The sequence below is a fragment of the Typopeltis vanoorti genome, chromosome 1, assembly GCF_054136105.1.
Source record: "Typopeltis vanoorti isolate ZY-2024b chromosome 1, IOZ_Tvanoo_1.0, whole genome shotgun sequence".
NCBI lineage: Eukaryota > Metazoa > Arthropoda > Arachnida > Uropygi > Thelyphonidae > Typopeltis > Typopeltis vanoorti.
The window spans coordinates 121,007,078-121,023,371 of NC_143549.1; the positions used below are offsets into that span (position 1 = coordinate 121,007,078).

At 34.8% G+C, this 16,294-nt stretch overlaps 1 protein-coding gene across 4 annotated transcripts in view; it reads right to left on the reverse strand.

Moving 5' to 3' along the window:
• LOC150110364 (uncharacterized) overlaps nt 1-16,294 on the reverse strand; it is a 192,322-nt gene that overhangs the window by 160,012 nt on the left and 16,016 nt on the right. Inside the window, exon 1 of one of the 4 annotated variants that reach the window (XM_090393278.1) lies at nt 5,838-6,407. The exons of the other annotated variants lie outside the window; for them this stretch is intronic. Within the exon in view, the coding sequence (XP_090249404.1) occupies nt 5,838-5,844 (7 nt within the window). The 5' untranslated portion in view covers nt 5,845-6,407. Of the gene's footprint in view, nt 1-5,837; nt 6,408-16,294 lie in introns of those variants that run through there. 4 annotated transcript variants of the gene reach the window in all.

Genomic DNA, 16,294 nt, shown 5'->3' on the forward strand with positions numbered 1-16,294 from the left:
TAAATAATTAGTGATAAATCACTCCTGCAGATTAACACCACCTAAAGTTGTTCCCAGAGATCTGAAGAAATTATTTTGATGCAATCTTTGGACGGAAGTTACTGTGCATTTCGGGCTAAAGCTTTTTAAAAATCCTATTAAAAATGGTAGTGATATTTTAGGAGCGAGCCCCCCCCCCCTTTTGCATAACAAGATAAAAGATAATACTAGCATATCAGAGCTCCGTAGCTGAGTTCGACGGAGTCCGTTGTACGGAAAGATCTGGGTTCGAATTCCGTCTGTGACGCGAGGAACTTTTATCAGGGATTTCAGTCAAAGGTGAGTTATCCACTGTCATACGGAGGTGGGGAGTTTCTTCTCCTGGAAACTTGGGTCTTGTTTTCCTAGCAAACCGGACCCGTGAACACACACACACACACACACACACACACACACACACACACGCACGCACACACACACACACACACACACACACACACACACACACACACACACACACACACACACACACACACACACACACACACACACACACACACACACACGCACACACACACACACACCATTAGAGTGGATACGATCTTCATAATATTACAGTACAGTCTGAAATCCGTATACATGACAGTGATCCTTTCACCTTGACTGAGGAATTATCTGGAGAGGCCAGAAAGTCTTAAACTCACTCGAATGATTTCAAGCGAGTTTTTTTCCTTCAAATTTTTAATAAAGTACATCTTTTATATTCTTTTTATTGGTGGAATTTTTCTTGTTTATTTCATTGTAAATGTAACAATCAATACTGATTGTTAAATCGTTAAATCTCAGTGATCCCCAAGCTGCAAGATTGCGCCTTGTACTGATATTAACAATACAGTTCACCAAATTCAAATGTCCGGCTACATTGCCATGGTGTGCACAATTTAATAACGTTAGTTCTAATTTTTATGAGTAACCTACAGTTAATTTTCATTGTAAACTTTTATTTTAATCAATCATATGGGCCATAAAAATCTGCCAAAGAAAATGTATAACGACACCAATATTCTTGAAACAGAAAATAAAATTGTGACAAAGGGGAAAAAACAACACTTAAAGATCAAAAAATTTTTTTTTTCTTTTTCCTTAAGCCTCCTCTGACCGCCTGCTCAAATTCAGATCTAAAGAGGGCGGTCAGAGCTGTTGTCATAATATCATAGCTATTGCCATAATATATTTGTTACTGACTGTATAATCTATGCCGCATCCTCTTCGATAGACGATCCTTGTAAAGAATATCCTGAATATAATTCCTAATGAAGTTTTCCATTACCTTGTCTGTAACACTAATAAGAACAGCTGCTCTATAATTTTTCAATTTTTAACAAACCTTCCTTATGAAGTGGATAACTCTTGCATATATCCAATCCCCACTTTCAGCGACACTGCGGAAATAATCGAAAATGAATTCTGACATACATCTGCTCAATTGCCATACAGTTTAAGATGTCATTTCCTCTTCTTCTGTATTAAGTCATTAAGTAAATTAATCTCCTCATCAATCAGTAATATTTCCTCTTCTAACTGACCAATTATTCGTTCCATTATTCATGTTCATACTTACACGTAAAGACTTTTAGAATTACTCTTAGTAATCCTAAAAGCTGATTTATCTTTCTGATTTAGAAATCCTCAAAGCTGATTACTCATTCTGAGTTAGTAATCCTAAAAGCTGATTTATCCTCTTGCTTTAGTAATCCCAAAAGCTGATTTATTTTCCAGTTTTTTTTTTCTTACAATAATATCTACTTGGAGACTCGATTATTCATCCAGTGCATTTCAGATTCATTATGAAATTTACTTCCCCGTATAAATTTCAAACTTTATGAAAGGTATTTTTTTCGGTGTTGTCCATCTTGCACTAGTATCACTTCGATTAAATAATGTTGCCCAGTTAATATTCTAATTCTTGTATGATATCTTAAAATTTGTTTTCCACAATTCCTATGACAAGAAAACAGTATCACGTCTTCTCTATTTGTTTTAATTCCTCAATCAAGGTGAAAGGATCACTGTCATGTATACGGATTTTGGACAGTTAACATGATCGTCACAAATCCTGTGATATGATTATGAAGAACGTATCCACTCCAATAGGTTCAAGTACATGTGGCATAAGATAAGTATCACGAAGTTGCTCCAAAAGTTTACTACTTATTCCATTGTCAGCTATTTCATTCTCCCGATCGTTATCTCTCATAATAAAGTCCTTCATTAATCATATTTTCCTTTTTCTACTGGCATTAAATAACGTGCCCTTGATCTTATCACTACTTCCTTCACTGCAGTAAGACATTTCTTTCTCAACTGTACAGATTTCATGCTAATATTCGAACTCTTCCCCCTTCCCCCGAATAGTGATTCAACAAAATCACCGATCTCCTGGCCTAAATATTTCCTGATGAGAAATAAAAATTCCTCTCTTTTTCCTCTATTAATCTTTTCTGAAAACATAATTCCTACCATGTCCCTCACATCAAGAACATTCACCCCCCCCCCCTCCAAAGTTACAACAGAAGTCAAGTTACTCTTAGGAATGTATAGGAAAACGATTCCCCAGTTAGATTTTTCTAATTGGAGAATTAGAAAAATCTCAGTTAAAAAATCTTGAAAAAACGCTTGCTAATAGCAGGCGTTTTTTCAAGTAATTTTCTATTGACTGAATAGCATAAGCTTTTCTTGGTAGCCAATCTGAATATCTTATAAGTTCATTTGTTGTCCTATCTCCTTGTTACATTTCTTGCGCATTTCCATTTAGCTCTTGCAATATGTGCTTTTGATGCCTTTCCCTAATCCATGCATTATTTTTATCTCTCACGGTACCTTCAGTATTGCTGTATCCACATATTTTCTGTGAGATCTTACATTTGAGCTATCGTCACAAGTAAGAAATACAACAGTTTGTAGAGAGACAATGATATATATTCAGATTGTTATCTGGTGACTTCAAAAATAGCAATATAAGCAAAATGGAAATCACAAAAAACACGAGAATCTTAAGAAAAGAAAAAAATGTAGAAAGAAACTAAAAAACTTACCTTCTCCAGGAAGATAGTATTAATTCCAAGAGCCAAGAGTTAGGAGTGGATGTTCCAAGTTCTGTGTTAGGACCTATATTTTATTCTATTAACCGTCTAGAATGAGAAATTTCCTAGACTTTTTAAGAGCTTTTTAACTGAAGATGAGTTGGCCGTTTCATGCAGAGGTAGAAAGGGTTTTCCTCCGGAACCTCATATTTTTCATCACGAAAAACAAACACATCGACCAGAAGAACAAGCACAGTTAACAGACAGTACACTGGTCTCAGAATAAAGGAACTAACTCGTTGAGATGACTTCAGTGTTTATAGAGCACGGTCTTAAAAGTCGGAAGCGTGGACAGTGAAGCAGGGATTAAAATCTGGTGTGAACAGATCTAAGTATGAGAGATTTTGTTAGAAGATGGCAATATTACATGGATACAAATTAAAAAGGCGGTAAAAAGAGTTAACGAATGTGAAGACCTGGGAATTTAAGCTTCAAATCATATTGGCAATCGTTTAGATTTCTGTGATTTTTAATAGGATGGTTATAAGCAGTGGTGAGCTGTAAGGGGCTCGCCCGAGTCCTTTGTTAAATTTTTCTCAAATTTGTGAGCCCCTTGTTCTTGTTTACATTTTTATTATTTCAAAAAAAAAAAAAAAAAACATAATTTTTTGAAATATATTAAGCGACAAACTCATACGCTAACCTAACAAAGTAATTTTATTAAATAAAATATCATAGTTACTGTTACTACTATATTACAAATAAGAATTCACTTTGGTAATCGCATATAAATAAATAGGACTATAAAATAATGCCCCTTGATTGGTACCGTTGATTATCACTTGAAGTATAAAAACAAAGAGAAATATAACGTACTTCAATATTATTGTGTTTAGATAATATTTATTTATTATTTATAGATTGTTTGTCATGAAAACTTATATCGCAAACAAAATAAATTTATCTTGTTTATAAAAAATGCGAACTATTTCATATGTGTGATTATAAAAGATTTTATTCTTATTATATATTTTGAAAGCAAAAAAATGTTTTTCTTATGTAAGATAAATTAACACAGATGATTGCGTGCCAATATTTCATCTTTAGATCATGAAATATTGGTTTCAAAATGATAGCCTTTACAGGTTGTCCCTTCATACTTTTTGATAATCGCATATAAATAAGAATAATGTACACAAGCTGTATTAATAAAAGTTTTTGTGTGAAATACCGCTTTTTTTGCTCGCCGATGCGAGCCCTTAGTTAAAATTTCCATAGCTCCCCACTGGTTATAAGTTCGATAAGGGCATAAGTAGAGAGCAGAAAATTGTCATATTTGGATTCGACTAGAGTATCTCGATTAATGAAAAAAGATAGAGAAGAAGAAGAAAAAAGGCAGACCAAGTGTACGAAAGTTTTGTTTATTGGTAGAGTTATGGTTCAGATTTGATCGTTTATTTCTTGAATCGTGCGTAGTCTTTTGCCACCGTCCTGATCTTAATCAAACAGACTGTATGACTATCTCTAAGTTTTGGGAAGTGATTGCTGTTAATTCTCTATATTTTTTCTATCTTTTTATAATAGTACAGCAATACTTACTTCTCTGAACTCTTTTTTTCTGCTTGTACAGTTACGACCGAGACACGTGATAATATACGCATGCTGTATGACTCGTTAATTTAAATGTTGTTGCGAATTCTTCTGCCTTCTTCCTGAATGAGGCTCACGGCATATTGAGAGAAATATAGAATAAAATTGAAAATATACCATGAACATATTTTGTGTTTTTCTATAAATACTGTTTGCGTATGGAGAATGTGAAGAAATGGAGGAGAGAAAGAAATGAAGCTATTCGTGTAAATATACACAAGAAGACAATCTGCTGTTCGTAAATTTTGAGTTACGCATCCGTTTAGCGACATTGCTGGCTAATTATTATATGACTCACTGGATCGATTTCCTTGCTTTCCCCAGCACTATTTCGTTTTTTACTTACCTTAGTCTGTCTACGTTTATGAATAATAATAGACCACTCAGTTAATCATATCAATCAAGTCAATCAACTGATTTTTGCATTGTGATTCAAAATGATATAATTCATAATATTAAATAATAAAATGATAATTAATAATTCCACTGAGTAGACGGAAAGCAATGTGGTATTTAGAATGTTGGTTAGCATTTGTTGTCCATTAATATAATATGCTTTTTATCTGACTTATTATTAGATACAAGTGTAATATTTTTATTTTATTATATTTATGTTTTATTACATAGAATGAAAATGTACGTCCTTTTGGGACTATTTTTCTTTTATTTTAAAATTTAAATTGATTGTTTATTCTATTTTTATTTTGAAATGTAATTTGACCATCTCTCAGTTATGACGGACTTCATTAATAACACATTTTGATGAACATCTCTAGCAATTCAGTTTGGATTGCTAAATCCAAAATAACCAAGGGTAACCACATCGAATAAACATGTTTATCCAAAATACACGTCGGATAAACATGTTTATCCGACGTGTATTTTTACTTCCCATACTGACCTTTTGCAGTTTCAGGTTTTCTGTTACATTAGCCAACATTAGAAAAGATGCAGTTTGTAGTTAATCGACATTTCTGAATATTGAACAAAATTTCGCAACTTAAATCCAAAAATCCAAACTTGATGAAGATGTTGACCTTCTTGGATTTTGGAAATAAATTAATCTCAAGATAAATCGATTAAATGTAAGGAAGAATATAAACAAGGTTTAGTGATAACACTCACCTTTCATAGTAATGTGTAAAGTCAGACATGTAGCCACGGAAGTTTTTTTTCATTCAAACATTATTTTCGTTTTCAAGTACAAAATGAGTTTATCTTTATTTCGACGTCCAATAATCTCATTTTATTTTATTTATTTAATTAATTTTTTTAATTGGATAACCCGAATAAACTTTCCAAACTTGAAAGCTGAAACATCGTGTCATATCTTATTCGGATCTTGAAACAGATTAAGTGATAACAGCGTCGAATATTCTTGGCACGTGCAGTTTCACAGCTGCACAACCCAAATAACGACTCTCAGTATTTATCTGACACTACGGTCGTTTACAACTCACTAATACAGCCTGTTTATGAGAGTGAGTGAGCTGTCCTCCCACAAACGTCGGCTACTGTTTTAAAGAACTGACATTTGATCCAGAAATCTGATGATTCACTTGGTTATAATTTGTTAAAACAATCACAGACTTTTGCACACCCTTAAAAAAACAATTTCGTGGAGTTTATCATAGTCAGAAGAAAGGAGTGTCTTCTAGGAAATCGCTTTCTCTTTCCCGTCCCACCTGTAACCTTCAAAGCGATTTTAGATCAACTCTCTGTTTAATATCTAGCTGTACAATTTCTTTTTCTTTCTTTTTTTTTTTGTCTCGTATTAACCAATTCAATGTGCAAGGAGTTACGTGCAGCTCTCGTGTTTGATTTCATCTATTGAAAATCATTTTGAAAACTATTTTGACTTCTTGCCAACTATATTTTATTTATGTAGTTAATTATTTTTACGTTGTATTGTATTTTGTTATTCTTCCAATAGGTATTATGCATAAATAATGTTTTCAATATAAATTATTTAGGAACGTAGCTAAATAAATCGTTTACTCCACGCAAAGATTGGCTACTTTCCTAATCGTAGCCAGAAAAATAAATAGGACAATGCCTCCTTTGTTGTGTTAGTTTTCATGAAGATTGCTGATATTACCTTATTTTAGGTCACAAGGGCAATTAATTTATTGTGTTTGAGGTATATTTTAAGCAACAACTTCCAATATATGTGAATTCATAAATAGTATATATATATAACAATAACAAGATCTTAAAATAAGAAGTCATTTGGGATAATGTTCCGCGTGACTCTAAGAATATTTTTTCAAAGATTAGAAACACAGCATCTTAAGATATTTTAAAAATCTTAATATATATATATATATATATATATATTGGAATAAGACTTAACCGCATTATCCAAAAATTGTGATTATGAAAGCTCTTTGTAGGGCCTTAAAGTCCTGTAAGTACTGCGGATTACTATTATTATTATTATTATTATTATTATTATTATTATTATTATTATTATTATTATCATCATCATCATACACAGACTACTGTTATTAAACAGAAATAAATTTATTTGGAAAACAAATACCACACTATTTCTTTTTCTAATTTCATTATTATTGCTGTTGTTGTGATGTGGCTTGAAGGATGGAAAAAGTCCGAATTTGTGATTACGAGATCAACACACCCCATTTAATCCCTAAGTTAAATATTTTGGAACGGTTAATCAGAGTTATCTGCCATTTCGTTTCAGATTTCCCTTTTAACAGTAAAGTTCTTAATCCTATTAAGGGATTTTATATTCTCGTTGCCTTTCCTAGGGAAGCCAACCGAGGGAATGGCTTTAAAGGAAAGTTAATCTACCGACACACCCTCACTCAACACCAATCCTTTGAGCACCGTGCTACTACGGTGATCATATTTCAGCCCACCACACTCCTACACAATTTGGCTCAAAGTTACCCCGACTTACTATCAGTGACCTTTCAGGTAGGGCGTGGTGTCTGCAGGGTGCACGTGGAAGATCGGTCCCACCTAATCCTTCAACTGTCAGCCTTGTATAGTTGCATTCTAGTCCAACCTCCCACTGTTTGTTCTATCCCACAAACCACCTCTTCTTCATTTCACTTGCTGTTTCCTTATCAGAAACTTTCTCATTTAAAACAATGTAGAGAATGAAATCAATAATAATAAAAAAAGAAATATGGGGAAAAATAAGCAGGACAATAGTTATTAAACTGGCAATTGCCAAAGGAAATTCTGGTTAGGCTGCCTCACTAGTGTAATTATGGGGTGTGTGGACAAATTATGTAGTTGTAGCTTCTTAAAATTCCTGCATGATCAGAATAAAATGAGGCTCAAGCAAATACCGCACCTTATGTACCTTAACAAGGTTTTATGGAAATTTTATAAGAAAATTTACGTCTTAAAATATGACATTATTTGAATAACACTGTCATTAAATTTGAGAAAAATACTGATTGTTGTGGTATTCTCCTCCTATCTTTTGATTATCGTTTCAATAATTGTGGAAATAATTTATGCAAATTTATGTGGAAATATATTTTGCAAATAAGCAGTCTGAATAGATTGGTCCGCGGAGATGGCTAATCCATTCTTTCTGAATAGGGAAGAAAGGGAGTCCCCTCCCGAGATATTACAGTTTTTATACACAAAAAAGATTAGCATAATATCGCGTTGTACTCCATCATGTCAGTATAATGCAATATCATGGAAATACAAAAAAAAAGTTTTCTTTGATAGACAAAATCATCATGAAACTAATGATATTTTGAATTTTGTTTTATGGAAAGAAAGCTGTTGAAGCTGACACGTTAGCCACTATCAACACGTTACTAGTGGCCAGAATCTTTGAGAGAAAGATCTCCAGAAATTTCAAGATTGCAACCATTCTTTTCTTTTCTTTTCTATGTTAGCTGATCTAATAATGAGGTAGCAAGGTTTTTTTCTGGAAATTCGATTTTATTTATTACACTATGCAAGCAAATCATCCAGAAGAAAATTGGCAATTCACAGACATAACATAACATAACACAGATATATTCTGAATAACCTCACAGTCTTAGGTGCTTCGTTCTTGTTTCCAACACAACCAGTCACTTTGCTCTGTTCTTCTTTCTCTTGTAATTCAATAGTGAAGTGTGAGCTATGTCCCTCGAGGGTATGATAGGCACTTTGGAAGTCGATAAAGCTGTTGGAGGAGGGAGAAGTATCCACTTTTCTTCTTTAGGGCTTCACCTCGAGTTCGGCTCTTTGTTTTCTCGAAATCTTATATTGGTTCTGTTGTGGACTTCCCATGTATGGGAAGTTCACGCATGATGAATGTTTTTTCTTGGAAAACTTAATTAAAATCATTGAAGTTGTTCAATAGAAATATATAATCGTTGTACTCTTCATAGTGTATCAACAATGTATCTTTTTCTCTGTGTTTCTTATACCTATTCCCTTATCCCTTGCAATTATTGATTAACGTTTCTTAATTTGTTGATTAATTATACAACATTGTCTTTAAAGTTTATATTTTTGCTCTATTTATAATTCTACAGTCTTTAAGTCGCATATTTCTTTCATGCGCAATCCATCACTATGCAGAAGCCTACGGATACTACGAAAGCTAAATGGAATTATTTTACAATTTTATATACTGTAATTTTATATATACTTTAATAATTTTATATATTTTCACATGTAATATTAAATATTAGTCACGAATAACCTGCTTGTAATCATTAAGTTTGTTGATTTCAAACTAACATTCCGCTCTGTGAACAGAAAAAAATATTCCAAATGCTGCATAATAAAGATACAGATTATGAACTACTTAAATTCCAAACTGTATATATTATTAGAGCGGTTTACTATTACCATTGTAACAAAGCAATAGTGTAATAAGGTAATATCAATACACAGCAATTCAAGTGAATAAAGGAGTGATACAAGACTGCCTACTTTCATTCTTGACTTTTAAATTTCTTTATAAAAGATATCAATAATAAACCAGAAAAAAAAGAAAAGAAAAAGAAAAAATAATAAGCTGCAGATATATTGATCACAAAAAACATAGATACCATTATTATAATTGCAGATACAAAACCGAATCTACACTATTAGAGAGCAAAAACCCGTAAAAAATATAAAAGATCAACTAATATCAAGGAAAGAAAAATAATGCAGAGAAGGAAGAAAAACAGAGAAAGTGACAATAACATTAAACCCAAGTAAATAGTTTCCATTAATCAAATTTAATGATAACATTTGATTTCAACGATATTCAAAAATTAAACACAGAATCTCAACAGGAAAGAAAATGACGACTAATTACTAATAATATGGAAAAATAAATGCCATCCGGTTGGCTGAGGGATTAGTGTAGCTGCGTAGTGAGCTAACCATTCAGCTCTCAAACCAATAGGCTGGAGGTTCGAATCTAGTTGTGCGCATAGATGTTTGTGATCGTCTTTAGATGGGAGATGAATTTCAGCGCCGGTGTGAGACCACTGCCCTGCTGATTGGAGGCCTGAAGTGGCTTATGAAAAAGTTTAATGTTTGGTCTCTAGACTAGAGTTTCCGGACCAGATAAAAATAAATAAAAATACAAAAATTAATTTTTAAAAAAATCCTTTCCCGTCCACGGAATTAAGGTGCTATAGGTTTAGATGAAGAATCATCAAATGTGCAATTATTAAATTGAATAAATTTAATCTCTCTCTCTCTCTCTCTATTTATTGAATATTAATGTAATAGAGTTTGCAACCATTCGTAGATTGAGCTCTACATACAGCAATAAAAAGAACTATATAAATGAGATGAGTAAAGTAATCATTTATATTGCTTTGCCTCCATTTCAATATTGGACAAATTACTGTACTGTCGACATTTCAGAATTCCATCTCTGATACTGTCAAAACCTGGGGCAGCAGTCATTGATCTTCGTATAGCCAGCAAGATAGAGAACGAGACCGAAATAAAAACTAGTGAAGCTACTGCCTGGTGGAAAACACGTGGCAGTTATGCGAAACATAAAAACCTTCGGCAGATGGTATCTTGAAATTTGATATTGCACGCTGCATCCACCTTTACAGCCGAACTTTATGCAGCTTTATTTCTATCTCCCCGTGTTCCCTCGCGCAGCTCTTCGTGACTGAGCACGTTAGCTAAGATCTGGAAATGCTGACCTGACCTTCTGCTGTCCTAATGTGGCTATCGGGTTTCTACTGGACTAGCCTGGTCAGTGTAAAGACCTCTAACAGCATCTTTCGTAAGCACATGACTCGTTTCGCTCCAGTAAATCTTCGAAATAAATACAGAGAGCGCTCGAAGTAATAAAAGTCCGCAGAGGAACAGCTGGATAAAGGACGGAACGATCATACTCATCGCGTGATCGTGGGAATAAATAGGAACTTCAGAAAAAGGAAATAACATATGGATCTACGTATCTGGCGAGTGCACCAACGAAATTCTGTAGGTTGTCTACATGAGTAGATACGCAAATCAGAAGGCAATAAAGGCTGATGTATGTTTCCCAAACAGACACTGCACCAGATGGTTGGTTGCTGAATTAATGTATGTTATTACATAGCACAAAGTTGTCTCCGTTGTTGCCTGAAGCTTCCCTCAGCTAGGCTGCAAGGACACGGATTTGGGCAGAGATTTCGTACTCCTTCTGGCCTGAAGATCGTTTATTAGTAATAATTATTGCTGTCAAACCCATAATTATGTCTCTCAGCAATGCATATATATAGCTGTCATTAGAATTACATTTATCGGATGATTAATAGTGTAAAAGAGAGTTTAATACGCAGTTGAGATGTAGCTGGATGTTAAGTCGGTTGTTGCAGATGAAAACTAACTGAAATGATGGTAACTGTTTAAAGTAATTAAAATTAAACTCTAAAAAAAATAAATGGTTCTTGAACAAATGGAATTCAGAACATTCTAATGATTAAATTATGTGTATTCGCTTCTTGTTGACAGATTAACTTTGTGCATGATGGATCACTCGTACTCTTATGCGAAAATTCCGAAGTAAATGAAGGCAAAGTTCAGCGTTTTGGAAGAACAAGAAATAGAAATCCAACACGCTAATTTTTATCAGGAAAATTTCGATTGTTGGAATTAGTATAAAGAAACTAAAGCTGTAACATATTTCATATTGATAATCTGTCGATGCTTCACAGATTGATTTATCTTCTGAAGAGTGACAAAATTCAGAGTGATACTGCAGAAGGTATTCTGCAGTACCACTCCGAAATAATGGGATTCGAACCCGGTCCTTTCTGCACGGAAAAACAAACAGAAAGGCACAAAGACAAAGTGCAATAGTTTGAATGGATCCTTCTAAAAAAAAAAATACTTTTCTTCATTTCTTTTACAACGATTACTTCATAAACGATTATTAATTACCGATTCCAGCAGTGTTGAGTAGTCTGAAATGTCAGGAATAGATTAATCCCACGTCTAGAAGTATAAGAAACGATAAATGGAGACGGATAGACCTCACACGATGGCCTTATCATTGGTTGTTCAATTGAGAAAATTATCTTTACGCGTTGTACTGTTATCAGTCGTACACGGACATTAACAAAAAACAAAAGCTGGGGAAGCAATCCGTTATCTTGCTAGACATGTTGAAGAAAAGATGCCTTCTTTCTACCGCACGTGTTAATAGTCGTGCGTCTTTTGATCTTGTAGAGCAACAAATGTAAGAAGTGCAAACAACTTTACAAACGGGGAGACGCATTGTCACTTTGGGATGTGCTGGGTGGAGGAACAACTTTAGTTGGTCTTATCAATTAACTAGAGGTGCTCAGCGTTTTATAAGCTTGGAATACATTTCTTTCCTCCTTCCTTTTTTATTTTAAATTCCTGTTTGCATCTTTAATAGTATAGTTTAATGAAATAAATTTCACAGCGTTTAAGAAAATTGGTAGTTTAAGAAATTAAGTTTCGAAGCATTTATTAAACTTAATGATTAAAACTCACAGCAACGCATATCTTAAACAATTAGATTCATAATCAATAAATGGAGCCTCCATAGCTCAGTCAGTATAGACGAAGCCCTTTGGCTGGAAAGAACTGGGTTCGATAGTCGTTCGTGACGTGAGGAACTTTTATCTGGTCTCTTTCGAACAAAAGTGAGTTAGCCGGTCTCATAAGGAGGTAGGGGTTTTATTTTTTCACCTGGAAACTCGATTTTTCGTGTTTGCCAATTTGCCTCAGAACAGGCAAACTGGCCCCTGAACCAACGGATCTACAGACATAGGACACTCTCATACGGAGGTAGGAAATTTTTTTTTCTAGGAAACTCGGGTTTTTCTTCCCGCATACAAGCAAATCGGCAAAGAGAACACACGCAATTTACAAACAAAAATAATATTGGTGGGCGGTAGTGTTGTATGTTGATTTTTGTTTGTAGTTGGAGGATTAAGTAGGAAAAACAATGAAATGTGTGTCCTTCCACTATGAACCCTTGAGGGGGGGTTCACATAATAATACTACTAATAATAATAATGAGCTAAAAATTATTCATTGAAACGATTCGTTTATAGAGACATTTTTTGAAGTACATACTAGTCGATTATATACCGTCAATTCGTATTGGCCATGCTGAATTACAGGATAAATATATACCTATCAGCGAAGTTCGTCGATATGTTTTGTCAAAAAACTTGCTAGTTCTTGATAGATAGTATATTTTCACCTACTGTCATGAAATACTTCGCTGTTCCTTTTAATTGTTTATGGTTTTTAATGATTTAAATTCAGGTTCTAGATTAAGAAGTCTCCTATGATTCTTATTCCTGCTCATCTTTATATAAGGTAGAGATGTTGTTTTAAACTTTTTTTTTTTTTCATCATTTCCTGGTATTAGATCTCTATTGAATTCCTTCAAATTCTGTTCAAGAGGATTTGAACAGATGTATTTCATATGAAGAGGTATGTTTACTTGATCATGGGCCGAAGCATGGTTTATTTACTATTGATACGCACTTCAGATATCAAGTTAAACAAGATATGTGCCACATTTTCATATGAATGAAAGTTAAACATATACAACTTTGAATGTGATAACAAAATATGTATATTAACTAGCTAAAAGTCATCTTCTGACCATTAGTGGTCGGTTCTTTTTGATAAGATTCGTCTTACAGGTGAAGAACCTTTTCATATTTCTTGCCATCTATTGATATGAGGACGTACTGCTACCGTGACAATTAAAGAGGTCCAGCAACGTAAATATCTGATACGATGATCTTCATGAAGGACACGAGAGCTTATCTCTCTATCAGCAATCAGAACAATGATTGCTGAGCAGGAAATCAGGCTTAGTTTGCTGCTAATAGACGAGGCCAGATCTACATACCTCTTCATATGAAATACATCTATTCAACAGAGATCTAATACCAAGAAATGATGAAAAAAAAGTTTAGAACAACAACTACCTTATATGAAGATGAACAGGAATAAGAATCACAGCATCCACTTCTTAATCTAGAACCTGAAGTGGAAAACTTTCAAATCAACCGCTACTAACAAACTCCAACAACAAAGCCACAATAATTGCAAGCAATCAACCATCATAAAGAGCCAGCAAAACCTCAAGTTACGCTTACATTGGATCATCCGATATTATATCTCTTCATGTTTTTTTTTTCTTTTTCTTTTTCTTTCTTACTTTCCCTTTTTTTTAAAAAAAAATTTCCATCCTGTTGGCTGTCACGCAACTCGGCACGTGCTGGGAGGATTTTAAAAAGACAGACACGGAATTTTTCTCTTCATTCTGGCTGTTAATACCATCCACAGTGATGGCACTAACCTTGCCCTAACGTGCTTTGCTCGTGAATTTTTACTACTTAAACAATTGCAATGCTGTTGCTACACTCCCCGAATTTCGTCGCCTGAACAAATGTTCGACGAGGTCCACTATCTCCACGTGTTCTGCGACGAATGATTAGTCGTTTAGAATAAACGGGATCGTTGGGTGGGTGGGGGGGGGGGTAGACCTGGCAGAGGTCGCAATCCCATTAGTTCACAAGTAAATGAAGTTGCTACTGCCGTTGCGGAGCAGGCCATGAATAACAGTGTTGGTTCCTGCTGTGCACGTGCTGTATTAAGACACATGGATGTGCCTTACACAATTGTCTGAAAAATTCTGCGGAAGATTTTGTATCTCTATCCATTCAAGATAACCTTGACGCAGGAGTTGTGCCTCAGGACTTTGAAAGTCGACTGGCATTCGCTTTAACATTCTTTGCTCGAGTGGAGTTGGACGCTGCGTTGCCGTGAATGAATTTGTGGGGAGATGAGGCTCACTTTCACCTGAACGGAGCTGTGAATACACACAGCTGCCAGGTATGGGCTAGGCAAAACTCGCAATCCAACACATCCCTTTACATTCACCCAAAATTACTGTCTGGTGCTGGTTTACAGTTTCATTTATCATTGGACCATTCTTCTTTGAGGACATTCTCCAGTCGGGTTCTCGGATGTGCCCAGTTACTGCCGAGAGGTATCGCGATATGATAAACAATTTTATTGAGCCACCGCTACAGCAGCGCCTGTGTGGATTCAGTCATTTTCATGCAGGATGGAGCTCCTTCACATAACTGTAGATCCGAACAGGGTTCTTCAAGAACATTTCGCGGAGGCCAGAGTGATCAGCCGTACATTTCCTACTGCATGGCCGCCTCGTTTTCATTTGATCTGCTTCTCAGTGACTTCTGGTTTCGGGGATTTCGCCAAGACAGGGGTTTATCGGGATCATCCTGGTAACTTGCCAACACTGAAAGACAGCATAACGCGGCATGTGCGCAACATCAGTCCCGACCAGCTGCGTTCTGCCGTTGAACACACTGTGCAAAGGAGGCAGTTCGTGGCATACCGAGGACAGCACATTGAACAGTACAGCTTGTGAATACATAACGGAAGTGAATAAAAATGTCTTATTTATGCTTGTGTCGCTTTTCTCCTTCTTAAAAACAGAAAAATTACATCTAAATTCTGTACGTCCTACACCACCCCTGGTGGCGATTTTTAGAATTACTTTTTCCCTCCCTTCAGATATCGCTTCCGCAAGACGCGCATTGTATTCCTGCAAAAGTTTCGCTGTATATGGATAACTCAGTGGCGCTCCACATGGCCTTAAACAGAGTACTTTAATTTTGATCACCGTGTGTAATGTACATTTTTATTACTTTTCTTGAATGAGAAATCTCACTCTTTCAAAGATAATGACAAAAAAAAAAAAAAAAAAAAAAATCCATTAAATCAGTAATATGACTTTGTGCCTTGGAAATTTGTCCAAAATTGTGCTGAAATAATTTATTAACAAAACGCGTCGGCGTATTTATAACGAATCTTGCAAACTATCTCGAAATTCAATGTAATCAAACAATTAAAATAATACTGGCAAACAAGTAGCCGCTCCAAACAGTGAATATGCAGAGACCATGCTCTGCTTCTGTATTTGGCTCACTTTTTTATTATTATTATTATTTTTTTATACATACTAGACGTTTTCCACATGAAATATTAAATGAAGTAGGTAAAACGGCTGAAGAGAAATTGGAAGAAATCGGATGAATGATACAGACTATAGAATTTTTTTG